At 41.7% G+C, this 26,108-nt stretch overlaps 1 protein-coding gene and 1 long non-coding RNA gene across 4 annotated transcripts in view; one reads left to right on the top strand and one right to left on the bottom strand.

Annotated features, from left to right (window-relative positions):
* Positions 1–26,108, bottom strand: part of LOC140381255 (uncharacterized) — a 246,014-nt gene that overhangs the window by 107,858 nt on the left and 112,048 nt on the right. The gene's annotated exons all lie outside the window — the stretch shown is intronic.
* The window catches only part of vps13c (vacuolar protein sorting 13 homolog C), a 94,732-nt gene that overhangs the window by 57,733 nt on the left and 10,891 nt on the right, over positions 1–26,108 (top strand). For all 3 annotated transcript variants that reach the window (XM_072465238.1, XM_072465237.1, XM_072465239.1), the window contains 31 exons: positions 1,464–1,684; positions 2,241–2,333; positions 2,566–2,802; positions 3,447–3,578; positions 3,678–3,767; positions 5,582–5,737; positions 6,579–6,843; positions 7,317–7,477; positions 7,920–8,041; positions 8,289–8,388; positions 8,576–8,773; positions 9,147–9,536; positions 10,044–10,148; positions 10,530–10,685; positions 10,769–10,894; positions 11,878–12,011; positions 12,667–12,793; positions 12,905–13,140; positions 13,952–14,096; positions 15,071–15,211; positions 15,545–15,626; positions 16,075–16,144; positions 16,215–16,326; positions 17,499–17,612; positions 17,697–17,827; positions 17,946–18,027; positions 18,114–18,227; positions 18,905–18,980; positions 19,838–20,001; positions 20,085–20,130; positions 20,597–20,720. In XM_072465238.1, coding sequence (XP_072321339.1) covers positions 1,464–1,684; positions 2,241–2,333; positions 2,566–2,802; positions 3,447–3,578; positions 3,678–3,767; positions 5,582–5,737; positions 6,579–6,843; positions 7,317–7,477; positions 7,920–8,041; positions 8,289–8,388; positions 8,576–8,773; positions 9,147–9,536; positions 10,044–10,148; positions 10,530–10,685; positions 10,769–10,894; positions 11,878–12,011; positions 12,667–12,793; positions 12,905–13,140; positions 13,952–14,096; positions 15,071–15,211; positions 15,545–15,626; positions 16,075–16,144; positions 16,215–16,326; positions 17,499–17,612; positions 17,697–17,827; positions 17,946–18,027; positions 18,114–18,227; positions 18,905–18,980; positions 19,838–20,001; positions 20,085–20,130; positions 20,597–20,720 — 4,450 coding nt within the window. The remainder of the gene's footprint in view (positions 1–1,463; positions 1,685–2,240; positions 2,334–2,565; positions 2,803–3,446; positions 3,579–3,677; positions 3,768–5,581; positions 5,738–6,578; positions 6,844–7,316; positions 7,478–7,919; positions 8,042–8,288; positions 8,389–8,575; positions 8,774–9,146; positions 9,537–10,043; positions 10,149–10,529; positions 10,686–10,768; positions 10,895–11,877; positions 12,012–12,666; positions 12,794–12,904; positions 13,141–13,951; positions 14,097–15,070; positions 15,212–15,544; positions 15,627–16,074; positions 16,145–16,214; positions 16,327–17,498; positions 17,613–17,696; positions 17,828–17,945; positions 18,028–18,113; positions 18,228–18,904; positions 18,981–19,837; positions 20,002–20,084; positions 20,131–20,596; positions 20,721–26,108) is intronic.

The raw sequence follows: 26,108 nt of genomic DNA, 5'->3' as shown, positions 1-26,108 counted from the left end.
CCCAAAACATGCACATAATACAAAAACCCAAAACATGCACATAATACAAAAACCCAAAACATGCACATAATACAAAAACCCAAAACATGCACATAATACAAAAACCCAAAACATGCACATAATACAAAAACCCAAAACATGCACATAATACAAAAACCCAAAACATGCACATAATACAAAAACCCAAAACATGCACATAATACAAAAACCCAAAACATGCACATAATACAAAAAACCAAAACATGCACATAATACAAAAACCCAAAACATGCACATAATACAAAAACCCAAAACATGCACATAATCCAAAAACCCAAAACATGCACACAAATACATAAACCCAAAACATGCACATAATCCAAAAACCCAAAACATGCACACAAATACATAAACCCAAAACATGCACACAAATACATAAACCCAAAACATGCACACAAATACATAAACCCAAAACATGCGCAAGAATACATAAACCCAAAACATGTGCAAGAATACATAAACCCAAAACATGCACACAAATACATAAACCCAAAACATGCACACAAATACATAAACACAAAACATGCGCAAGAATACATAAACCCAAAACATGCACACAAATACATAAACCCAAAACATGCGCAAGAATACATAAACCCGAAACATGCACACAAATACATCAACCTAAAACATGCACACAAATACATCAACCTAAAACATGCACACATATACATCAACCTAAAACATGCACACAAATACATAAACCTAAAACATGCACACAAATACATCAACCTAAAACATGCACACAAATACATCAACCTAAAACATGCACACGAATACATAAACCCAAAACATGCGCAAGAATACATAAACCCGAAACATGCACATAATACATAAATCCAAAACATGCACACAAATACATAAACCCAAAACATGCACATAATACAAAAACCCAAAACATGCAAACAAATACATAAACCCGAAACATGCACACAAATACATCAACCCAAAACATGCACACAAATACATCAACCCAAAACATGCACACAAATACATCAACCCAAAACATGCACACAAATACATAAACCCAAAACATGCACACAAATACATAAACACAAAACATGCGCAAGAATACATAAACCCAAAACATGCACACAAATACATAAACCCAAAACATGCGCAAGAATACATAAACCCGAAACATGCACACAAATACATCAACCTAAAACATGCACACAAATACATCAACCTAAAACATGCACACATATACATCAACCTAAAACATGCACACAAATACATAAACCTAAAACATGCACACAAATACATCAACCCAAAACATGCACACAAATACATCAACCCAAAACATGCACACAAATACATCAACCCAAAACATGCACACAAATACATCAACCTAAAACATGCACACAAATGTCTGCGTGCGGTGGGTTCTTCAAACATTGACAGTCCCCTCACTCTCTCCTCAGGTCCTAGGCTGCGTCTGCGTGCGGTGGTGGTGGACCCGGAGGTGGTGTTTGTGGCCAGTCTGATGAAAGCGGACGCTCCGGCTCTGGTGGTGTCGTTTCAGTGCGACTGCTCCGTTCAGACCACGGCCGAGGGAGGCCAGAGCATGAGAGCAAACCTGAGGGAGCTCCGGGTCCTCGCATGTCCGTTCATCAGGGACAAGGAGGACACCACTGTCACCACGGTAACAGTTTAGGGATGTCATGATGTCAAGATCTAGTGTTGACCAACAGTGAAAAGCAACACACAAGCGATCTCTAGTTCAATCAAATATTTATGTTTTGTGACATACAAAGCCAGCTAAACAGACACAATTATCTAAATTATTATTTATATTTTACACTGATATTTTTAATACATTATCAACCAAATAAATGTTGAAATATGGTGACTAAAGGGTTTTAGACAGAGAAGATTTAAGAATAAATTGTATTATTGAGGAAAATCTGAAATAACTCGTTTTTTGACATTTTTGTTTAATAATTCAGCTGTATTTAGGTATATTTTATTTAGAGTGTTTAAGAGTCTTTTTAGTCTAGAAAACAATTACAATCAACTAGTCACATTTATTTGATTAATTGTTACAGTCCTATTGGAAGCAAATATCAGAAATTAAGTACCCATAACATTGTTTATTTAAGTTGAAATATAAAAACTTACCGCAATTTAATGTAACATTTTCAAAAACATTACTTAAAATAGATAAAAAGTGTATATTTTTAGCTGGTTTGGTCTTCCAGGTGCTGCGGCCGTGCTCTGTGGTGTTGGAGACTGACACTCACCCAAACAAACCTCTGAGCGGCTCTGTGACCGTGGAGGAAGTCATCGTCAAGGTAACAAACAACACATTTAAACCAGGTTAGAGATACATTGAAAAAATTAGAGGATGGAGTGATGTTTCTGCACTTTTGTGGTTAATATCAAGGTCCAGTCACAATTTATGCAATACTTGAACCTCAATCATTTACGATCACATTTTATCACACAATGCATTATTAAAACATGGTCTGAATATCATTGTGTGTCAATATCGCCTGTGCCGACATTTTAAATCTTTTTGCTCAGATCTCCCCGGTCATCCTGAACACCGTGATGACCATAACCTCGGCCATGACCTTGGGGAAACCCCAGGATCAGTCGAACCGTGAGAGCTTGCCTAACGTCACGGATCTGTGGTCGGTGATGGACATCTACTGCAGTAACCTGTGGTTTCTGGGCGTGGACCAGGCCACTGAGGCCACCGAGAGCTTCATGGAGAGCGACGGGACCAATGAAGGGGAGCGCTTCAGAGCAGAGGTCAAGGTGAGGTCAAAGCACCGAAATCAGAATCTGTTTATCGTAATAACTGTCACATGAATGCTTTTTGAAGTGAGATCTTTTGCTGTAGAAAATATAGATGATAAACAATAAATAATGTAGAAACGTATTTATGCCACTGACACTGAATAGAACTGAAGTCTTGTTTATTTTTTTAATGAGCAGCAATACATAAATATTAGTTACTTTGAAGTTTGTAGATATTTTTCTGCACCACATGGAGAATTGTGCTGTTAATATTTAAATAAATTACCAAGACGCAAAAAAAAGTACCAACAGTAAATATTGACCCTCAAAAATGATGAAAAACTGAAAAAATAAAAGTTTAACTGTATGTACTAAATTTATACAAATGAGTTGGTACCAAAACCAAGCACATTTCATAATATGTTTTTAATTGATAGTTAATTCCTTCTCCAACAAAACCATTCAATTTTTAGAGACAATTTTTTCCCCATCAAATCATTTTAACTTTTGATAAGTGGATACATTAAGGTGCGCTGGAGTAAATTAATATTGATATTTTCTGTTTGGTTGTCCCTGTGCTCAGCGTACATGAAATAAAACGATGCATATAGTTGTTCCCACATATTTCCTCCTAAACTCAACCCTAACGTTTGGCCTTTCAGGTGGTGCAAGTCACTCTAGAGTCTGGTTTGGGACACAGAACCGTCCCGCTGCTGTTGGCCGAGTCTTCCTTCAATGGACAGGCTCGAAACTGGTCCTCCCTGCTCCATCTGACCGCCGATATGACCCTGGAAGTAAGATGACATATGTTTGTATCATGCTGAACACACAAAAGTAAAGACAGAGTGCTCAAACTCAGCCCTGAACACTGAACCTAACGCCTTGGTTTGTAGGTGAATTACTTCAACGAGGTCCATGCAGTGTGGGAGCCTCTGATCGAGAGAGTGGACAGCGGCGCTCGCAGATGGAACCTGGCTCTGGAGGTAAAGCTGCTTCAATTTCAAACCATAACATTGTTCCTCATGAACAACACACCTTCAGTTGTGTTTAGCTTTGTTGGAGTTGCGTTTAGCTTCGTTGGAGTTGCGTTTAGCTTCGTTGGAGTTGCGTTTAGCTTCGTTGGAGTTGCGTTTAGCTTTGTTGGAGTTGCGTTTAGCTTTGTTGGAGTTGCGTTTAGCTTCGTTGGAGTTGCGTTTAGCTTTGTTGGAGTTGCGTTTAGCTTTGTTGGAGTTGCGTTTAGCTTCGTTGGAGTTGCGTTTAGCTTTGTTGGAGTTGCGTTTAGCTCCGTTGGAGTTGCGTTTAGCTTCAATATAGTTGCGTTTAGCTTCGTTGGAGTTACCTTAAGCTCCAATGGAGTTGCCTTTAGCTTCGTTGGAGTTGCGTTTAGCTCCAATGGAGTTGCGTTTAGCTTCGTTGGAGTTGCGTTTAGCTTCATTGGAGTTGCGTTTAGCTTCGTTGGAGTTGCGTTTAGCATTGTTTGGAGTTATGTTTAGCTAGCTTCGTCGGACTTACGTTTAGCTTCATTGGAGTTACGTTTAGCTTCGTTGGAGTTGCGTTTAGCTTCGTTGAGAGTTACGTTTAGCTTCGTTGGGAGTTGCGTTTAGCTTCGTTGGGAGTTGCGTTTAGCTTCGTTGGGAGTTACGTTTAGCTTCGTTGGAATTGTGTTTAGCTTTGTTGGGAGTTACGTTTAGCTCCGTTGCAGTTGCATTTAACTCCGTTGGAGTTGTGTTGAGTTTCGTTGGGAGTTGTGTTTGCTTCATTCACACATTTCCTCAATCCTGCTTACAAGCTCCTCTTCTCTGCTCCTCAGAGTCTCACAAAAACACCTGGTTTCTAACTTAATGAAGAATAGCAGCCACATCCTTGTCAATCTGTCTCAAGTCAGCTGCCAGAGTAACTGAGAGCTCAATAATAAACCATAGGTGCTCATAAAACAAAAGGGCTTTAAAGGTCTCATAACATGCAAAATCGACTTTTCAGAGCTTTTAACCTTATTACATTGTTATTTGTGCTTCATATGTACCCAGAGTGTTTTTTTATTGATTCCCGCAGTTTTTAGCTTTAGTACAGACTCCTTTCCTCGAATCTCCAAACTGACAGGCGGTGGGGCAAGACCGCGTCATAAGGGCAAGCACGCGTCATCATCCCCCCTCACTTTACACCTTATGTTTGAGTTTTAGAAAAAGGCATCTCAGTTTGCTGCTCCTTGGGCATGGAACTTTTTTAAAAATGACTTGAAGTTGAAGGAGCTGACCTTAGAATCTTATGCACAAATCTTAAACAACTGGGAACTAGAATCATGTGTTTAACTTTTTTATCTCTGTGAAGCTGTAATACTTGTTTCCTCTTGGCCAAGATGCTCTTAAAAAGTTGTATTTTGATCATTGTAATTGTTATCTGGACTAAACACACTCTAAAACACAATGAAAAGACCTTCTATTTCATTAGCAAATTAAAAAAAAAAAAAACAATAATACATTTTATTTGTAAATGTTCTCTATGTAGAAGCCTTCACTCTCCATATTTCAGCCTTTATTAGTTGATAATGTATTTTAAAAAGCTCAATGTCCAATTGGCCCTAAAAGCACCATTGAAATTGAGAAATTCTAATGTGAACTTATGTGTGTTTGAAATCCTTTTTTTAATAATTTAATTTAATTGTAAGATTGAAACTTATTTGAAAACAAAAACAAGATAAATATGTGGTTTAGGGTGTAGGGTTTAGGTTTTTTAAGGTGCTCAAAAATGTATTTTCAAAGACTTTTCAAAGACTTCATTCACTGCTGACCCGTTTCAGATGAAGAACAACCCGGTGCAGGACAGGAGCCCGATTCATGGGGAAGACTTTGTGATTCTGCCGGAGCCTCGGATGGCGGTGACCATCTGCTCCAAAGACACCATGAACATCACTGTGTCTCAGAGCTGCCTCCAGGTCCTCGGAAACCTCGGCAAGGTACGAGCTCGAGACCCGGGTTTGGGTGAGGACAGGTCTGATAGGGCACGTCCAAACTCTCCTTCGTTTTAAAGTAGCTGTTGCCCTGCGTTTTGTGAAAAAACACCGTAGGCTGAATCATTCACATTTGATTCATTGCGTACCGTTTACCAACGTCATTTTTATGTTCACAAAGTAGTTCTGCAGAGACCACAAAGCCATAAACTTAACCAAATGAATTGTTCCTGAACACAGCCCTAATTCTAAATCTAAATCTTACCCTAGTTTTGAGAAAATATATTTTTAAAAATAAACATTTGCCTGCGTGCCACCATTGCAAAGTGGTCGTTGTTTGGCATGACTTGGTTGGGGAAAAAGTAGCTCTCCGGATGAAAAAGGCTGGAGACCTTTGCCCAGCCTATAGCTTCATTAGCGATAGTATTTTTTGCTCTCTACTGCCCCCCGCTGCTGCGCTGCCTTTGAGCCTCTTCAGTTATAAATGCACCATTATGCAAATGTTGCTCACGACTACCGGTACACAAAGCTAAGGTGAACAAGACTTAATTTATAACTAACATAGAGTTTAATAAGCATGGCTTAGTAATGACGTAATTAAGGTTAGGGTTAGTAATTAGTGTTAGAGTATTAGTGAAGTAGTTGCTAAGCCTGAATCATGCTTAATAAACTATTTGTTCATTATGAATTAAGTCTGTGTTAATGTTAAGGCAAGATTAAGGGTAGTTATAAAGTATAGTTTTAGACAGATAAAATGTATTCTGTGCTTTTTAAATCCTTGGATCTGCTCATAAGGAGGTAATTTTCCACTCAGAGATGAAGTTCTTTCTCTTCTGACACTTTCCAGGAATATTCAGAGGGCACAGTGTCCACGTTTGACTACACTGTGAATGAAAAGCCACCGTTCACCATCAGAAATGCGCTGGGCATCCCTCTGATCGTGCAGCACAGCGCCAACCTGAGGCCAGTGAAGGGAGTGCAGCAGGGCAAACTCCACGAGCTGCCCGTGGACCAGAGCATGGACCTGGACTACTCCTCGCTGGAGCCGCTGTCCAGAGGAAAGCTGTCGACTCTGCAGCGACAGGAGAGCTCCCTCTTCAACCTCAGCATCGGTCTGTGTCAAAGCACCTTGTTTTTGTTTTGTGAACAAACCAATGTTAAAGGCACAGTACCGAACTTTCTGGAGGTGAAACGTCACCTGCATAATTCCATAGAAACAGAGAGTTAACACCACAATTCAGAACGTTCTCCATGCAGATAGATAAGTCTCATGACACATTGTGGAAAATTATATAGCTTAAGAAACTTTTCCATGGAAACAAGCAGTCAGTGACACAGTACGAGTTAATGTTGTGGAGATTTTAGTGCAATAAAATCTTTTAAAAATATATTTTAAAAAAACAGGCTTTTGTTTTTGTTTATTTTGTGGCTAAAACAATACTTACTGTGCTTTTAAACAAAACGGGCATAAAATACAGAAAACATGGGGGAGTGGGAGAGTGGGAGTGTTATTGGTCAATAAGAGCACATATAACAGGATGCAGACAGTATTCATTCATTCTTCTTCTCTGGTGTTTTCCTGCAGTGCCATCGGGCTACAGTGAGATCTCAAACCTCCCTGTGGACAGACCCGGGAGGCGTTTGTACAACATCCGCGGCCCGATGCTCCAGGAGGCCGTGTCCGTGCTGCTGCAGACCGATGCCGCGGAGGGAAACAAGGTCATCACTGTGAGAGCGCCCCTACAGGTGAGGAGAGGTGTCATACAGCTACAGTATCACTGCAGTTTTTTCTCCGAAGAAAATATTTGGCTCTCCAAGTGCCACCAGAGCTAAACACGATGTTATTTAGCTTAGTTTAGGGCTAAACCGGGTCTATAATGAGTTCAAACCGGGTCAAAAATTTTACTAAACCAGGTGTAAAATGAAACGTAACCAGCTGTGAAATCAGTCTAAACTGTGTCTAAAATGATATTAAACTGGGTATAAAATGAGGCTAAATCTGCTTTAAAAAGAGTCTAAACCAGGTCTAAAATGAGGCTCAACCGTGTCACAAATTTGGGTAAACCAGGTGAAAAATGAGACTTAACCGGGTCCAAAATTTGGCTAAACCGGGTCTAAAATTAGGCTAAGCCTCGTTCTGAACCTCTGTCTGAACCTGTATCTACGTCGTTTCTTTTGTTACGTTCAGTTCAGGAACCATTTCTCGGTCCCGTTCACCATCCTGAAGTACTGCCCAGCCTCCAGAGATCTGCAGCCGCTGGGACAGGCCGAACCAGAGAAAGAATTCCACATTCCCCTGGAGGCGTACAGGTGAAACACAACCTAAAGTGTCTTCTTCTGAACTCATGTCACTCCTGAACATTTGAGAATTTGAGAATTAACTTGTTTCAGTCTAAGTATGAATTAAGTTAATTCATGAGTTAATTGCTAAAAATACATTTAAACTAGTTTTAATCCGGCAACAGGTGATTTAGGACTAAACCAGGGCCACATAAGACACTAAACCAAGACTGAAAACCACTAGACTTGGTACAAACAACCGGTTCTCTCTCTTCAGGTCTCAGTTGTTTGTGCGTCCGGCTGGGCCCCTGGAGCCTCAGTACGGACCTTCACTGAGCTGTGTGTCCTGGAAGGAAGAGGTCCACCGCAGTTCAGAGGTAAGGCCAGATGGGGCGCCATGGAAGAAAAAAAATATTACTATTGTTTGATTAATTAGATTCATAAGAGTTCTTTGCACAATACTAGCTCTGGCTGGCTAAAAAAAAAACCTGATTCTCCTCGCAAAGTGTCCCAAAATAATCAATACAGTGGATGTTTGTTGTAATTCCACCTGTTCCCCTGCAGGTGACGTCGCAGCTCCAGTGCCCGTGCGGAGACAGTGGGATGCTGCCGCTGATGGTGAACACGCTGGCGATCCCCGACGAGCTTCGACACATCGCGAACCACGGGGAGCAGGACTGGGACCCGGCCTACGTCATCCACCTTCACCCTGTGGCGACGCTCAGGAACATGCTGCCCTACACCGTGCGCTACCTGCTGGAGGTATGGAGAACTGCGGCTGACTAGTTTATTAGCTTTATAAACTGCTCCGCTGAAGAGAAACTACGTGTGTTCGGGCAGTGATTCTAAAACGTCCTAAAATGTTTGTCCCTGCCAGACTAACGTAATTTCCTCCACAAACAACAAAATGTCCTGTTTTATTCTGCATGAAAACTTCTAACTCTGGATTTTCTGAAATACGTGTAATTCTTGTATTAGTTAGGGTTAGGCGGTCAGTTTATAGGCTGTTTTGTCAAATCACCTGGACGTGTTTTAAATATAAACAGAATCTCATTATTAAAACATAAAAGCAAATCTAGTCTCAATTAAATGTTGTTCTTAACTCAATAACAAACTGTATGTTTCCTTCTCACAGAGTTCTGCGGACTCCTTCGAGCTCCCCGAGGGCAGCACCTCCGACCTCCTGAACGCTCGGATCGCGGGTGAGATTATGTCGCTGGTGGTGAAGAAGTACCAGGGCCGGGACTGGCATGGGCACCTGCGCATCAAGCCGGACCTGCCCGAGTTCGTGTGTGTGGGCCTGGTGTGCGACACGGACACGACGCTGAGCGTGGACGTCAGCGTTCACGTGTCGCGCCCGTCCGGCCGCCTGCTGCTGTCGCTCTTCAGCCCGTACTGGATCATCAACAAGACATCCCGCGTGCTGCAGTACCGGGCCGAGGACGTTAGCGTCAAGCACCCCGCCGACTACAGGGACGTGATCCTGTTCTCGTTCAAGAAGAAGAACCTGTTCAGCAAGAGCAAGGTACGATTAGCAATCGCCGACGGCTGCGACAACTGGTTTTCTGAGACTTTTCCATAACTACAATAATCAATCTAAATGATTTAACAGCTAATCCTTGTCTGGTGACGGGAACAAAGGTGTATTTAAACTTAATAATATGTAGGATTGTTAAATATTCTACAAAATAGCAATAAAGTTCTTTAACTAAGTATTTTTTATCAATAAAAACAGCCGTAGTGAAAGGCAGAAGATCAGATTAAAGGTACTTTTGAAGTGTGAAGTTTTTTTTTGTCATTTGAAGTTTTAAAAACCGCATCAGAAATCATGTTTGATAAGCTCAGAGTGCACAGTAAAATATAAAAACAACGTCAGTCAGTTGCAGGTCAACTGGTTGCCCTAAACCTGTATATTTGCCCTAAAAGCAGAATAATAAACCGGATAATATCACTGTAAAATGTAAATTGACCTTCGTCTGTATTGACTCTTTGTGATTGAACCTGAGCAGTGAGTGTTGTTTCCCTGTTGCAGCTGCAGCTCCGGATCTCCACGAGCTCCTGGTCAGAACCCTTTTCTCTGGACACAGTGGGAAGTTACGGCTGCGTGCGCTGCCCAGACAACAACATGGACTTTCTGGTAAGAAGGGAATTAGTCACCCAAAACCTCGTCATTAGTATATTTATACATGCAAACATAATATATAGTCATATGGAATAAGTAAATACAGATGATTTATTTTTATTTTAGATGTATTTATTTTTTGTAGTAAATTCGAATTAAATGTATTTTAATCTAAATTGAAATAAAACAAACTCATGATGTCAAACACAACACAATTATTATCATTGTCATATTATACCTCCAAAGTCTAAACTCCACAGGTCTTTTCTGGCGTCGGCATTAAAAAACACAAGCTGATCACGGACCATTGACCATGACCATGACTATGAAACTAAAGGATTTTCATCTCTCCAAAAGTCATTTTTCCGGACGTGACGTTTCCCTCTGCGTTTCCAGGTCGGCGTTGGAATCCAGATGAGCAGTTTCAACCTGACCCGGATCGTCAGCATGAGTCCGTTCTTCACCGTGGTCAACAAAACGTCGTACGAGCTGGAAGTGGGCGAACTCATCAGCTCGTCCTCCGTTCGCTGGCACTACATGTCTTCAGCCGAGGTGAGTTCACGTCGATCTGTCGAGCGCATGGACGATCTGATACAGTACGCAGAATCTTAATCACAATAATAATGATTTGTCAGTGCGTCCCCCTGTGGCCGGAGAAGCCGACAGGGCAGCTGTGCGTCCGAGTCGTTGGGTCAGATTCTGCCTCCAGGCCGTTCTTCTTCAACAAACAGGACAGTGGCACGCTGCTCAAACTGGACGTGGTGAGTCGAGTCGTTCTTAAACTGTAGCTGCCTTGTAAGCTCATTAAAGACAGGATTCTCTCATTTTAACTTTATATGGTGTGTTTATACCTTTTATTGTTATAGTTATAGCTTTACACCAGCTGTTTGTGGAGAAAAGTTGGAAAGAAATGTAGAAAATGAAGTGACATCACACCAGGGACACTCATTCATCCAAAGTTTATGCACAATTTAGACCAAATAAATTACCTTTTTGACCCGCTGAAAATAAAGCTGCTCTGATGTATTTTTATTTGTCCAATAAAAAATGTTTGTCAGTTGTTGCTGGGTCATTTCTAGGGTTCTACTCAATATATCGGGATATCATGAACTTCTTGGCAATACGTTTATCAATAAAGAGATGTGCATCATGATACTTTAACAACAAATTATAAAGTGCAGAGTTTTACGCTTCTACCAACTGCTCCATCAAGGCTGAGTCTGAGGAGCTGAAAATAAGACTTCATCATATATTAGGACGGTGTAAACATGAAATTCCATTGTATTTTATTCTACTTTATCAACACGTAATTTTAGTCAACTTTTAACGGCAGTTTTGAGGTATATCAGGACACGTATCGCATCGTAGACTCTTGTAGATTTTATCATGAGGCACTACTCAACACCCAGCTCTAGTAATTTCCTAGTGTGATGTCATCAATTACAACCAGGAAGTAAAATTGTAAACTTAAAAAATGTGCTTTTCTGGGATAAAAGTTGTATAATTTTCAGCAGCATTTCAAATATATTTTTCTAGACTGCATTTTAGTTCAATGAGTCGTGCAACCTGTCAAGCAATAGTAGAAATTTAAATGATACAGCATGAAATCACATTACATTACACTTTTTCTGTTTATTTACAGATACAGAAGCTTTAAAATTGCTTATGAATTCATACAACTTGATTTTGAACCCTAGAATTATATTAAACGTGCCTCACTTGTCGTTTGTCTCTTTGTTTCCAGTGCGGCGGGATCATCATGGAGATCACCATCGCGGACCACTCCACCGTCATCACCTTCAGCGATTATTACGAAGGGTCTGCTCCGGCTCTGATCATCAACCACACGCAACGAGCGCGCATCGGCTACAGACAGAGGTGACAAATACAACCATTGTGATCTAAATGATGAATTACTCCTTCATTCACACTGATTCAACCTTTATTTGGTTACAAATATATTCAACAAGCATAAATGTACAGTCTTCATTTATTTATCATTTAAATAACATGCAATTTACTCAAAACAAGTTGTGCAATAAGTCAAAAAACTTGCTGTTTTAGTCTCGTTTTAAACAAAGTGGGTCAAAGCTCACCTTCAGAACTCGACATTCCTCAGTAACGTAGCCGTGGATTTCTGAATTGTCAAACTCGGCGCAGTAATGTGATGTTCTGTGTTTGTTTCAGGGCAGTTATGTGATGTTCTGTGTTTGTTTCAGGGCAGTAATGTGATGTTCTGTGTTTGTTTCGGGGCAGTAATGTGATGTTCTGTGTTTGTTTCGGGGCAGTAATGTGATGTTCTGTGTTTGTTTCGGGGCAGTAATGTGATGTTCTGTGTTTGTTTCAGGGCAGTAATGTGATGTTCTGTGTTTGTTTCGGGGCAGTAATGTGAGGTTCTGTGTTTGTTTCGGGGCAGTAATGTGATGTTCTGTGTTTGTTTCAGGGCAGTAATGTGAGGTTCTCTGTTTGTTTCGGGGCAGTAATGTGATGTTCTCTGTTTGTTTCGGGGCAGTAATGTGAGGTTCTGTTTCAGTGGTTCTGCCGCGGAGCACGAGCTGAAACCCGGCGAGGCTCAGAGGTTTGTGTGGGACGAGCCGGCCAATACTCGCACCCTGAGGTGGAGCCAGGACGGACACTCTGGAGAGCTGGACCTGCTCAAGGTGAGGACGAGAAGAAGACACTCATTTATCAGAGCTTTTTATGAGGAAACATATTTGAAGGACAGATCAATGTAGTCTCACGTTCTACATTGTGTCTCGTCCTCACGGCAGGACGCAGTGGGGCAGTTCCCGTTCGACAGCCTGTCCCAGATCCACTGGGTGAGTTTCCTAGACGGTCGCCAGCGCGTCCTGCTCTTCACGGAGGACGTGGCCGTCGTGACCAAAGCTCGCCAGGCAGAGGAGCTCGAGCAGTTTGAACAGGAGGTGAAAATATCGCTCCAAAACCTGAGCATGTCATTGGTCAACAACTCCAGTCGACAGGAGATCGCTTACATCGGGATCCCCAGGTCAGAACGCACCAACAAGTCATCGTTTTAGCTTTGGATTTTTTCCCCTTTTACACATAACACAAGTCAAAGAAAAGCACAAAAAACAAACCGAAAAGTTCAATACAATAAGAAAATACTGTGGTTACGTCTGCTCACGTTCCATTAAAGTGACAAACCCTCCAAGATATTTTTCTAAATCAAGTCAGTTTTTTCTATTATATGCAGTAAACTTTATGGACAATATGAAGTGTAGTACTCTTCATTTCCAGCAGCACAAGATCTAGTGTCTCAAAGGTGTGCGGTAAAATAACACCAATATATTTTTTCTTTTTTCCTAAACTGAAGCTGAAATGAAGAAAGTCGTTTTGAAGTTTAGACCCCAAAGATGCTGTTTTATAGATCTTAAAAGTCCTACAAAAAGCATTAAAAAAAAACATTGGACACTTCAGTCTGCGTATCCGCCGTTCATTGGCCTAAAATTATGTTTTTGTTTGGAAAATACCTTTGGGATTTAGTGGAAATCTGTCTGAACATCAACAAAAATGCAAAAAAGTGTGGCGTATCGAGGGGTTTTTTATCAAATAAAAGAACAATACATTGGACTTGAACGAAAGCAGAGCAAACGTTATGTTAAATCTTACTATAATGCAATGTTTTTCATACTCTTGAGTAACTTTTACACAAAATGATGTTTTCAGAAGCCACTTTGACTCGTTTTTTGTCTGTCCTTTGAAATGTTTTCTCCTTCCATCAACCTCTTACATTAGCCCAAGTACAATGTTTTTGCCTCTAAACGTAATGTTCTGAGTCTTTCTTCTTCTGTGTTTAGCTCTGGCGTCGTTTGGGAGATGAAGCCAAAGAACCGCTGGAAACCGTTCAGTCAGAAGAACATAAACCTGCTGGAGAAGACGTACCAGAGTCAGCTCGGAGCGAAGGCCGATGCGGGCTGGGTCAAACTGGAGGGGAACATCGAGGTACAGCTCGGCTCGTCACGCGCTTCAGACACTCACAAATCAACTGTTTCATGTGATATTATGAGATGAAAAAGTGCTTCACATAATCCACCATTTAGAATTAGAAAGGTCAGTTTTTGGTCAGTTTTCTTTCTACATTAAAGATTTCACTGGAAAAACAGAAAAATAATTTTCCAATCTGCACCTTTATTATTATTAAAACTATTTAATTTAATCACCTTTCATAGAAAATTTAAACTTTAAATGCCTTTAAATTTTCCACAGAGACCTAAAGCTCCTACCAAAAACAAACGTTACAATCTTAAAGCAGAACTAAGTAACTCTGGCGGTAGAGCTCCTCCTTCAGGTTCCTTGTGAAAATACATTGTCAGAAAACAGACTTACCAGTACTTTCTCTATTGTAATAAACAGTTTAATCACATGCAAAAACATTTAATGTGTCCAAATATAAAAAAGAGCCAGGGTTTCTCAGGAGAGTTGTCGGTGAATGTTTTAAAGCTGGTTTTCCGCCCAGAGACTGCAGAGGGCGACGATGGACACTTAAAACGTTAAATATACATATTTAACCGTCGCAGGGACTTATAAATACGTTTAAAGAGGTGAAAATGTGATTTAGCCCGATTTATTAAAGATTTAACTTAAAAAAAAACAACTAAATACTAAATTACATATTCAAAATCGCCTGCACAGTTTGATTGTATCTAACATGTCAACAAGATGAACTTTAATGCAACTTTAACAAACCTGACCTGGTTTGACCTTGTTTAATAATGTTAATTTATCTGTATTTAGTCCTATTCCATTCACATTAAACAAAAACTGGCACAAAGTTCAACGTCTTCTCTGTCAGAACAAATGGATTATGAAATGATTGTATCGAAAAAATTTAACTCCAGAAATCATCTCCAGACCTATCTTGTATTTTTGTTGTCGTTTCCTGATGTTTTGTGTGTATTCATAATCCATAACTCCAGGTGAACTTGAGCGAAACAAACATGTTGATGCGTCAGCCCGTGAAGTGTCAGATTCGGAGGAACTTCCTGTCTGGGATTCAAGTGGAGTTTAAGAAGTCTCAGCACCAGCGCAGCCTCAGGGCTCAGCTGCACTGGCTGCAGGTCAGTTTAATCAGCACGGTCACTTTTACACACCCACAAGGGCCAGTTTGTGAAGTATAGAAAATGTAATTTTAATTCAATTATGCTGTAATTTGTTTATATTGTTTAGTCGATGTCTGCTTGTCTTTTTCTTTTGATTTGTCCTCTCTGGTCCTTTTGTGTTTTGTTCTATTTGTTTACAAGAAATTTAAGGGAAAAACAACTGTAAAAATGATGATGTAATAAAAAAATATTTCGCTGAGAAATAAAAAAGAAATATATTGGAGGAAAAACAGTTGGAAAGATCTTTAAAATGTTTCGAGAATTCTTTAACTGACTGAACTCTATTTTCAGGTGGATAACCAGCTTCCTGGAGCCATTTTCCCCATCGTCTTCCATCCTGTGCCTCCACCAAAGTCCATCGCTCTCGATTCAGGTGAAACATGTTCAATAAACACGGTTATGTCTGATACAATTTGTCTGCAGAGCCTTTACAGGCTCTCCTCACGCCTCCTCCTTAGGCTGTGCAATTAATCACGTGTTTTATGATTTTTACCATAATCCTGCAAAAAGTACAGTTCTGTCTCAGATTTGTGGATAGATCTAGCAACAATACAGTTCCTAAAAATGTAGATCTAGGTCAGCGGTGTAACTAAAATGCAGTTGATTTAATCACAACGTCACAGCCGAGCTCAGTTTTGATCATGAACTGTGGCCCCAAACAAATAAGAACTATGTCCTGGAAACCACACTGTAAAACAATCAGTCAGTTGTTGATTCTAAATAGTTTGCTGTTGATTTGCCATTTAAAAAAAAAAAAATCAGCATTTAACATTTACCATTTATCATATTATTGTAAATCTCAAACATTTTCCTCTCCTCAGAACCAAAGCCTTTTATCGACGTGTCAATAATCACCAGGTTTAACGAGCACAGCAACGTCATGCAGTTCAAGTGAGTGAGACAGCTCTGGAAAGCACTCTCGTTGATTGTTCTGTGTTGTTAAATCACGTGTGTCTCGTAGATATTTCATGGCTTTAATTCAGGAGATGGCGGTCAAAGTGGACCAGGGTTTCCTCTACGCCATCTTGGCTCTGTTCACGCCGGCTGTGGATCCTCAGGCTGATAAACAGAAGGTCAGTTTGTCCTTTCAGTCTCTCACTACTTTCTGTTTGAAACGGGGCGATTCATTGTCTTATTTGTTGCAAAAGTCTCTCAAATGTGACCGACACGTCTTCTCAGATATTTCCCTATTTTTCAAAACAATGATAAAGTAAAGGGAAAGCCCCAGTACGTAACTTTTTAGCAAAAAAAAAACCTAAAAGATGTTTTTATTGCACCGAAAAACCCACAAAACATAAGTCCTTGCTGTAAACTTGACTCAAACCTGAATCTGTTTCCATGTAGAATGATCTAAGGTGTGGTTTTAACTTCATGCCGGCGACGTGCCACCTCCAGAAAGTTACATACTGTTGCTTTAATGTGACATGAACAGCCAGATTAAAAAACCCTGTTCTGACATTACTCCCTCATCACAAACACAGCTGGAGTCACATTTAGCTTCATTCACAGTTTGATGTATCCTGGTTTGAAAGTCCTGTCCCTTCGAGCCTCAGAAACATCCCGTTCTGAATCTCCTCGATAACTGACGTTTCCACAGCTGTGACGTGGCTCTGAGAATCTTCTGCTGTTTTTAACTCAAGAAATCATCTCCAGACTTATACGACTGCGCTCTGTGACCCGGAAGTGAGAGGCCAGCTTGAAATGTGCTAAAACGTTTTTCTAAACTGTGTGAAATTCCCTCTGCAGCCAGTAGATGGTGCAAAAACACAGGTAGTCCCAGGGGAAACAGCAGAGATACAAATGTAATTTAGTTTAATGTAAACACCTTTTTGCTTTTTCTTGTTCTAAAACATGAGATGCCACACTAAAGGTCCTCAAGAGCAGGTTTAAAGGCTGAGAACAATAATGCATCAGATTTGTGCTTTAAATGTAGTTAAAGTTCAAAAAGAAAAAAGTGATCGTTTTGTTTTATTTTTATCAAAGAAAGCCATTTTACATCTTAAGTCAGGCTTAACTCGGATTTTTGTAACGTTTAGCAACAGTTTAAATGTATAATTTTGCAGATTTATCAGGAACATTTGATCGAGCAAAGTATCTGTGCATCTGCGTTTTGTAAAAGCGTTAAAACAAGAGCGTCCTTGGCAAATATTCCATAACATTTTATCACTTCTAAGATGTCCTACTGTGTTTCATTTTACTTTATGTTGTCTTTCCTTCTCAAAAACGAACCCTTTGAACGTTTCAGTCCAAGTTGATCGAGAAAGACCTCCAGACACTGCAGCCCGAACTGGAGGAGGCTTCGCTCACCGACATCACTGGCCTCAGCTTCTTCGAGCACTTCCACATCTCGCCCATCAAGGTGCCGTGTCCCGCCGATTCTTCTCATTTTCAAACGTGAATTACACCTGTCGTGACTCGTGCTGTCGGTCCTGCTCTTCCACAGCTGCACCTGAGTCTGTCGCTCGGCTCCAGCGGCGACGACGGCCCTCAGGAGGACGCCGCCGTGCAGTCTTTGAACCTGCTGCTGAAAAGTATCGGTGCCACTCTCACCGATGTTGACGATATCATATTCAAGTGAGGGAAACTCCACGGGTTTCAGACAAATGAGTCACTCCTGATTTGCTGTGCGGTTTAGTTGATATATTGTCGACCTAAGTTTCAATTGGTGACCTCGATCTTCATCTCTTTTCAGATTGGCGTATTTTGAGGTGAAGTATCAGTTTTGCAGCAGAGAAAAACTCATGTGGCAAGTCATCAGCCACTACACGGAACAGGTTTGTTTCTCTCAGCGTCACATTAGCTTTAGCATTAGGGTTAGCTTTGGCATTAAACCTGTGCTGTGTGTCTCCGCGTGCTGCAGTTCGTGAAGCAGATGTATGTTCTGGTCCTGGGTCTGGACGTTTTGGGAAACCCGTTTGGACTGATCCGAGGTTTGTCCGAGGGGGTCGAGGCCTTCTTCTACGAGCCCTTCCAGGTAACGCAAAGTACTTTAATCAGTCAACCTTTATTTATAGAGCCCTTTACAACACTCAAGAGGCCTGTTGCTAGAGTTTTCTGTCACTGAAAAGAAGTAACAGGTTCCAGTACCAGTTTCTGTGTTGGGATGGTGTTTCTATCCCTTATGTTTCCCTTTTGGATTGTCTGAAAAACTACATAGCATTTTTAGACAGCACGACATTCCGATTTACTTCAAGCCGGGCAACACTTTAAGACAAACGTTGGTTCATCCTAAGGACAAGATGCTGACACAAAAACAGCAATGCAGTGAGGAAAGAATGGTACAGGTCAGACTAAACAGCCACTACACAGAAGACACAAACCACTCCTTTGTGGACAGTGAGATGAAGATTCTAACCTGGAAATGATATGGTATGAAAGAGGAGTTAAAGAGGCAATTTTTGAGGAAAAGAAATATAATCCCTCTTTAAACAGAAGGTTCAATTTACCCGTGATATACAGCAGTGTTTTGAAGCCCATTTCAGGGCTGTTGCGCTAACAAAGAAGACAGTAGACAGTGTAAACAAATAGATTAACAGGACAGGCTATTATCAGGAGGCTCCTCCCTGAGAGCTTACACAGCTCAGACGAATGTGTTAACGTGATTTTTGTTTTTTTTCCCCAGCCCTATTAAATTCATGTTGTGTGCCTCAGGGAGCAGTTCAGGGTCCAGAGGAGTTTGCTGAAGGTTTTGTGATTGGAGTGCGCAGTCTGCTGGGACACACTGTTGGTAAGAAGTGCTTCATATTCCTTTTATTTTTTGGACACATTTTATCTGTCAGACTAAATGGATGCTTTATCAAATGATAATTGATTGAATGGTCTTCAGTTGGTCTATAGGGGCCTCCACACCGCGGCGGCCGAAGCGGCCAGTTTACATTCAAAGTCCATGTAAACGCGCGTCGAGCACGTAGTGCGTTTCCCGCGGCGCGATTCCTTCGTTTTTGCGGCGCGATTGGTGCGTTTTCGTACGCTCTCGATGCTTTGAGCGCGCGTATGAGGCGACCGAGGCGTCCAAAGCAGCCGGCGCGACATGTTCAGAGTTGTTCAGGTTTCTGCAGCAGATGCGCCGCAGCAGCCAATCAGAGATGACGTGCTACGCACAACCCGGAAAAAGACCCAAAACAAACCCCGCAAGATAAAAAAAAAATCCTTAAAATGCAGCAAAAACTAAAAGCTGAGCAGACTAAACTCTGCTCAGCTCTGAAGTATATGCGGGTCCCAGACGGGCCCCGGAGCCCATCACCTCCGCTTTTGGACTTTGTAAAGTTAATAAACCAAAGCCATGGTCCAACGAGAAAAGCAACACAACACAACTCCTCCACTGAGCATGTGCAGGACGACTCGCACATCTGCTGCTGAGTGTATTTTACGGACATGAGTCCGGCGCGTCGAGAACGCGCATCTGGTGCGTTTGTCTTTCAAATTCTGCGTCGGGCGCGATTTGGCTTCCGCGGTGTGTACGTAGCTTAAATCTTTCCTAAATGCCAAATGGATTATCATCCATATTTAATATTTGGCTTGAGTTCTCACACAACTTCATCTTTAGTGTTTTTGAACCTGTCCATTTCTGTGCTCTGCCCACAGGTGGCGCTGCAGGGATGGTGTCTAAAATCACAGGCTCGGTGGGGAAAGGTCTGGCTGCGATCACGATGGACAAAGAATATCAACAGAAACGCCGAGAGGAGATGAACCGACCGCCCAAAGACTTCGGAGAGAGTCTGGCCAAAGGAGGAAAAGGATTTCTGAAGGTCAGAAATTATCTCTGGTTATCATGTTGTACTCTTTTAATCTATAGAAAAGGCTGAATTTGTTTGTATTTGTTCTTCCTCAGGGTGTTGTGGGAGGAGTTACAGGTATCGTCACCAAACCCATGGAAGGTAAGAAAGTTTGTTTTATTCCAATGTCCTATAAATTAAATAAATAAATAAACCCTTATTTATATTGTTGTTTATTCATATTAATAATGTCACTTGTTAGCTGAAAGCCTTCAATCATTTTGTCAATTCATAGGTCGATGATGTCTTAGTTGACCAAACATGTCATTTGTGTATTAAATCCAGAGAGCATGTGGTTTTGTGAGTGCAGTTTGTGTAAGACTCAGATCATTCAGACAATAATGTGCATGTCTTTAGTCGACCAGGAATTTCCTTAGTTGATGACCGCCCTACATGTTGTAGTCCAATTCAAAGGTGCAATATGTAACTTTTCTGGAGGCAAGCCTTGCCTGGAACGCTCCACAGTATGATATTAAACATGTCTGTTACTATGGAGACGAGCAGCTGCTTTTGACTCATTAAAGTGACTTCAGTGGGTGTGGTTTATAACATCACTCTTCATCCTCAGGAGCGAAGAAGGAGGGCGCGGCCGGGTTCTTTAAGGGCATTGGGAAAGGTCTGGTGGGAGTGGTGGCCCGACCCACTGGAGGGATTGTGGACATGGCCAGCAGCACGTTTCAGGGCATCCAAAGGTAACGCTTCTGCTCCGAGTGATTATGTGTGTATTTATGTTAATATGTTGCGTTCACGTGATGATGTAACAAAATAAATCTTGTATAAAGCCACATTTCTCATGTTTGGGAACTCTGACCTGCAAGTACGGAGCAACAGAAAGTGGATCAGTTTGATTTGGTCCAGAATAAAGAACCTTCTGACCGCCAACTTACTTTTTTAGACTTAAACAAACCGTAGTACGCTGAGTACGACCAAAATAAACAAGAGAAATGGATTGTGAGACATATAGTCAGGGGGAAAGGTTTTATATAATCAAACGACAAATCTATCAGTTTCTAAACCCGATTACAAAAAACATCAGCGTTTTCAAGTTAATTATTGTAAGGCTTTGTAAATCCTCCAACATTTAAATGGATTTATTCTAATAAAATGTTCTGTATCACGTCTTTACTATCATGCCTTTAGAACCTGCACCATGGTAATGATGTTGTCATAACTTCTCGTTTGTTCGCTCATAGTCTTTTTTTCTGTTAATTTAGTTTGAGCTGAAATCATCAGATGTTTTGACCAGGTTTCTATTGTTTATCAATGGGTTTATCACATAAAACAAACCTTAAACGCCATCATGTCATTTATGATTCATCATTTAGACTTGTCTATAGACCATCAACAGTAGCGCATTATCATGAAATATCCTCATGTTTGATTGATATTAAAAAACTAATTTCGAACTAACAAAATTATTGCAAGTAAACGCAACCTATTAAATGTGTTCATATGTTCAACAGTCTTAGCCGTGCTGTGTTGTCTTCTTCTAATTTTCTGCTTTTGTTTCCGTCTCGTGATGTTGCCTGGGATTTTTTTCTTGTCTTTGTGGTGTGTGAGTATTTGACATTCGATGCGTCCAAACTGGGTTCCTTCATTTTAAGTCACAAGAGCTCAGAAACGCAGGGGAAAGATGGAATAATAATGAATGACATGGTTTAGTGTCCTGAAGGAGCTCAGTTTGGCGCGGACGCTCATTTGTGCTTGTGCATGTGAATGTTGTTCCACAGACAGGAGGTAAGTCGCTGCATTTTGTTGTCGATTAACTCTGACCATCTCCCATACTTAATATCGCTGTAAGCCTGTTCTAATACTCGCCCTTTGGTCTGACGCAGCATTTGTTCAGCTTTTGAGAAACTTTGCATCCACAAATCTTGCGGTTTCATTTCAGACACTGCAAGCGTAAGTGTTTATTGAGAATAATACGCTTTTGTCATGCTTCAACTGTCTGGAATTTGCAGATTTCTCTTTATTAAATGCATTGAGATGAGTTTGATTGCTTGACAGGCTTTCAGAGTAAGAGAGGCCAGTTTTCAGACTTTAACTTCTGCTTTAGTAATATATCGAACAGTGTAACAGTCTCTTATGCGAGTAAAAGTTTTGATTTTCCTCTTCTCACTGTGAGTAAATCTATGGATACAAAGCGGACGGCCATTCAACAGTTAATTCTTCAGAAAAGATGCAATTAGTTAAGGTTTGATATTGCCTCCACAGCTTATGCCAGTTTGGAAACGTTATATCGTGTCTCTATCTCAACTATTATTGTTTATTACTGAGGTTAGAATGGTAGAGGAAGTTATAAAATGACTGTAAAAAGTACAAATGTGTTCATAAGCCCACATTTGACCCCTGGGCCAAAAGCTTAAAGGCGCAATGGACGATTTCTCGGCAATTTGAGCACGCAGGTGGAAGTGCGCATGTGCACTCCCCCGTGCGGACTGATACAACACACACGTGCGTTTGTTTATTAGCGCGACGGATCACATCGCATCTCTCGTCCCCCGTAGATTTCCGTCTACTTCTGGGTCAGCTCGAACTGTCGTTCTCTGTCTTTATTTTGTCCTGTACACTGAGGGAACTATATTATGATAGATCAATGCGCTTAGACACGCGGAAACGTGGGACGAGCCGCACGCGGCTGCAGGTGAGCGGTAGGTGCGTTTTATGATTGATACGTGGCAGGACTAATCGGCAGTCCACGCCACGAGGAAATAAGACTCAGATTTGGGACAAAAAAATCGTCCATTCAACCTTTAACAATTAAACTTAGTTGAGTCGAATTATTCGACCACTTTTGTACACTTCTACTTGAGCAATATCATTTTGAAGTAACGTTTTACATACTTAAGATATTCCTTTATTGTCCACACATGGGGAAATTTCATAGCAGAGCGTTGCACCGGGCTGCCAGCAGTGCCTGTGCCTTTATGACTTTATACTCGAGGGTAACATGACACATACTTGAGGGTAACATGACACATACTTGAGGGTAACATGACACATACTTGAGGGTAACGTGACACATACTTGAGGATAACGTGTCACATACTTGAGGGTAACGTGTCACATACTTGAGGGTAACGTGACACATACTTGAGGATAACGTGTCACATGAGGGTAACATGACACATACTTGAGGGTAACATGACACATACTTGAGGGTAACGTGACACATACTTGAGGATAACGTGTCACATACTTGAGGGTAACGTGTCACATACTTGAGGGTAACGTGACACATACTTGAGGATAACGTGTCACATACTTGAGGGTAACGTGACACATACTTGAGGGTAACGTGACACATACTTGAGGATAACGTGTCACATACTTGAGGATAACGTGTCACATACTTGAGGGTAACATGACACATACTTGAGGGCAACGTGTCACATGAGGGTAACATGACACATACTTGAGGGTAACTTGACACATACTTGAGGGTAACATGACACATACTTGAGGGTAACGTGTCACATACTTGAGGGTAACATGACACATACTTGAGGGCAACGTGTCACATGAGGGTAACATGACACATACTTGAGGGTAACGTGTCACATACTTGAGGGTAACGTGTCACATACTTGAGGGTAACATGACACATACTTGAGGGCAACGTGTCACATGAGGGTAACATGACACATACTTGAGGGTAACGTGTCACATACTTGAGGGTAACATGACACATACTTGAGGGTAACGTGACACATACTTGAGGGTAACGTGTCACATGCTTGAGGGTAACGTGTCAAATACTTGAGGGTAACGTGTCACATACTTGAGGGTAACGTGTCACATGCTTGAGGGTAACGTGTCACATACTTGAGGGTAACGTGTCACATGCTTGAGGGTAACGTGTCACATACTTGAGGGTAACGTCGTGTCACATGCTTGAGGGTAACGTGTCACATGCTTGAGGGTAACGTCGTGTCACATACTTGAGGGTAACGTGTCACATGCTTGAGGGTAACGTGTCACATACTTGAGGGTAACGTGTCACATGCTTGAGGGTAACGTCGTGTCACATACTTGAGGGTAACGTGTCACATGCTTGAGGGTAACGTGTCACATACTTGAGGGTAACGTGTCACATGCTTGAGGGTAACGTGTCACATACTTGAGGGTAACGTCGTGTCACATGCTTGAGGGTAACGTGTCACATGCTTGAGGGTAACGTCGTGTCACATACTTGAGGGTAACGTGTCACATGCTTGAGGGTAACGTGTCACATACTTGAGGGTAACGTGTCACATACTTGAGGGTAACGTGTCACATACTTGAGGGTAACGTGTCACATGCTTGAGGGTAACGTGTCACATACTTGAGGGTAACGTGACACATACTTGAGGATAACGTGTCACATACTTGAGGGTAACGTGTCACATGCTTGAGGGTAACGTGTCACATACTTGAGGGTAACGTGTCACATACTTGAGGGTAACGTGTCACATGCTTGAGGGTAACGTGTCACATGCTTGAGGGTAACGTCGTGTCACATACTTGAGGGTAACGTGTCACATGCTTGAGGGTAACGTGTCACATACTTGAGGGTAACGTGTCACATGCTTGAGGGTAACGTGTCACATGCTTGAGGGTAACGTGTCACATACTTGAGGGTAACGTGTCACATACTTGAGGGTAACGTGTCACATACTTGAGGGTAACGTGTCACATGCTTGAGGGTAACGTGTCACATGCTTGAGGGTAACGTGTCACATACTTGAGGGTAACGTGTCACATACTTGAGGGTAACGTGTCACATACTTGAGGGTAACGTGTCACATGCTTGAGGGTAACGTGTCACATGCTTGAGGGTAACGTGTCACATGCTTGAGGGTAACGTGTCACATGCTTGAGGGTAACGTGTCACATACTTGAGGGTAACGTGTCACATACTTGAGGGTAACGTGTCACATACTTGAGGGTAACGTGTCACATGCTTGAGGGTAACGTGTCACATACTTGAGGGTAACGTGTCACATACTTGAGGGTAACGTGTCACATGCTTGAGGGTAACGTGTCACATACTTGAGGGTAACGTGACACATACTTGAGGATAACGTGTCACATACTTGAGGGTAACGTGTCACATGCTTGAGGGTAACGTGTCACATACTTGAGGGTAACGTGTCACATACTTGAGGGTAACGTGTCACATGCTTGAGGGTAACGTGTCACATGCTTGAGGGTAACGTCGTGTCACATACTTGAGGGTAACGTGTCACATGCTTGAGGGTAACGTGTCACATACTTGAGGGTAACGTGTCACATGCTTGAGGGTAACGTGTCACATGCTTGAGGGTAACGTGTCACATACTTGAGGGTAACGTGTCACATACTTGAGGGTAACGTGTCACATACTTGAGGGTAACGTGTCACATGCTTGAGGGTAACGTGTCACATGCTTGAGGGTAACGTGTCACATACTTGAGGGTAACGTGTCACATACTTGAGGGTAACGTGTCACATGCTTGAGGGTAACGTGTCACATGCTTGAGGGTAACGTGTCACATGCTTGAGGGTAACGTGTCACATGCTTGAGGGTAACGTGTCACATACTTGAGGGTAACGTGTCACATACTTGAGGGTAACGTGTCACATACTTGAGGGTAACGTGTCACATACTTGAGGGTAACGTGTCACATGCTTGAGGGTAACGTGTCACATACTTGAGGGTAACGTGTCACATGCTTGAGGGTAACGTGTCACATGCTTGAGGGTAACGTGTCACATGCTTGAGGGTAACGTGTCACATACTTGAGGGTAACGTGTCACATACTTGAGGGTAACGTGTCACATGCTTGAGGGTAACGTGTCACATACTTGAGGGTAACGTGTCACATACTTGAGGGTAACGTGTCACATACTTGAGGGTAACGTGTCACATGCTTGAGGGTAACGTGTCACATACTTGAGGGTAACGTGTCACATGCTTGAGGGTAACGTGTCAAATACTTGAGGGCAACGTTTCACATACTTCAGGATAGTTTTAGGCCACTCTACCCGCGTCTGTTTGAAATGCTGCATGGGTTCTTTATGAGTCGATAACACCGTTACAAACTGTCATGGCCTCCTGC

Source organism: Eucyclogobius newberryi, unplaced genomic scaffold (assembly GCF_026437365.1).
Source record: "Eucyclogobius newberryi isolate DKJ021-1_F unplaced genomic scaffold, fEucNew1.0.hap1 SCAF_5, whole genome shotgun sequence".
Taxonomy (NCBI): Eukaryota; Metazoa; Chordata; class Actinopteri; order Gobiiformes; family Gobiidae; genus Eucyclogobius; species Eucyclogobius newberryi.
Note: the sequence above shows the minus strand (reverse complement) of the source record. Positions and strands in the feature narration are given on the sequence as shown.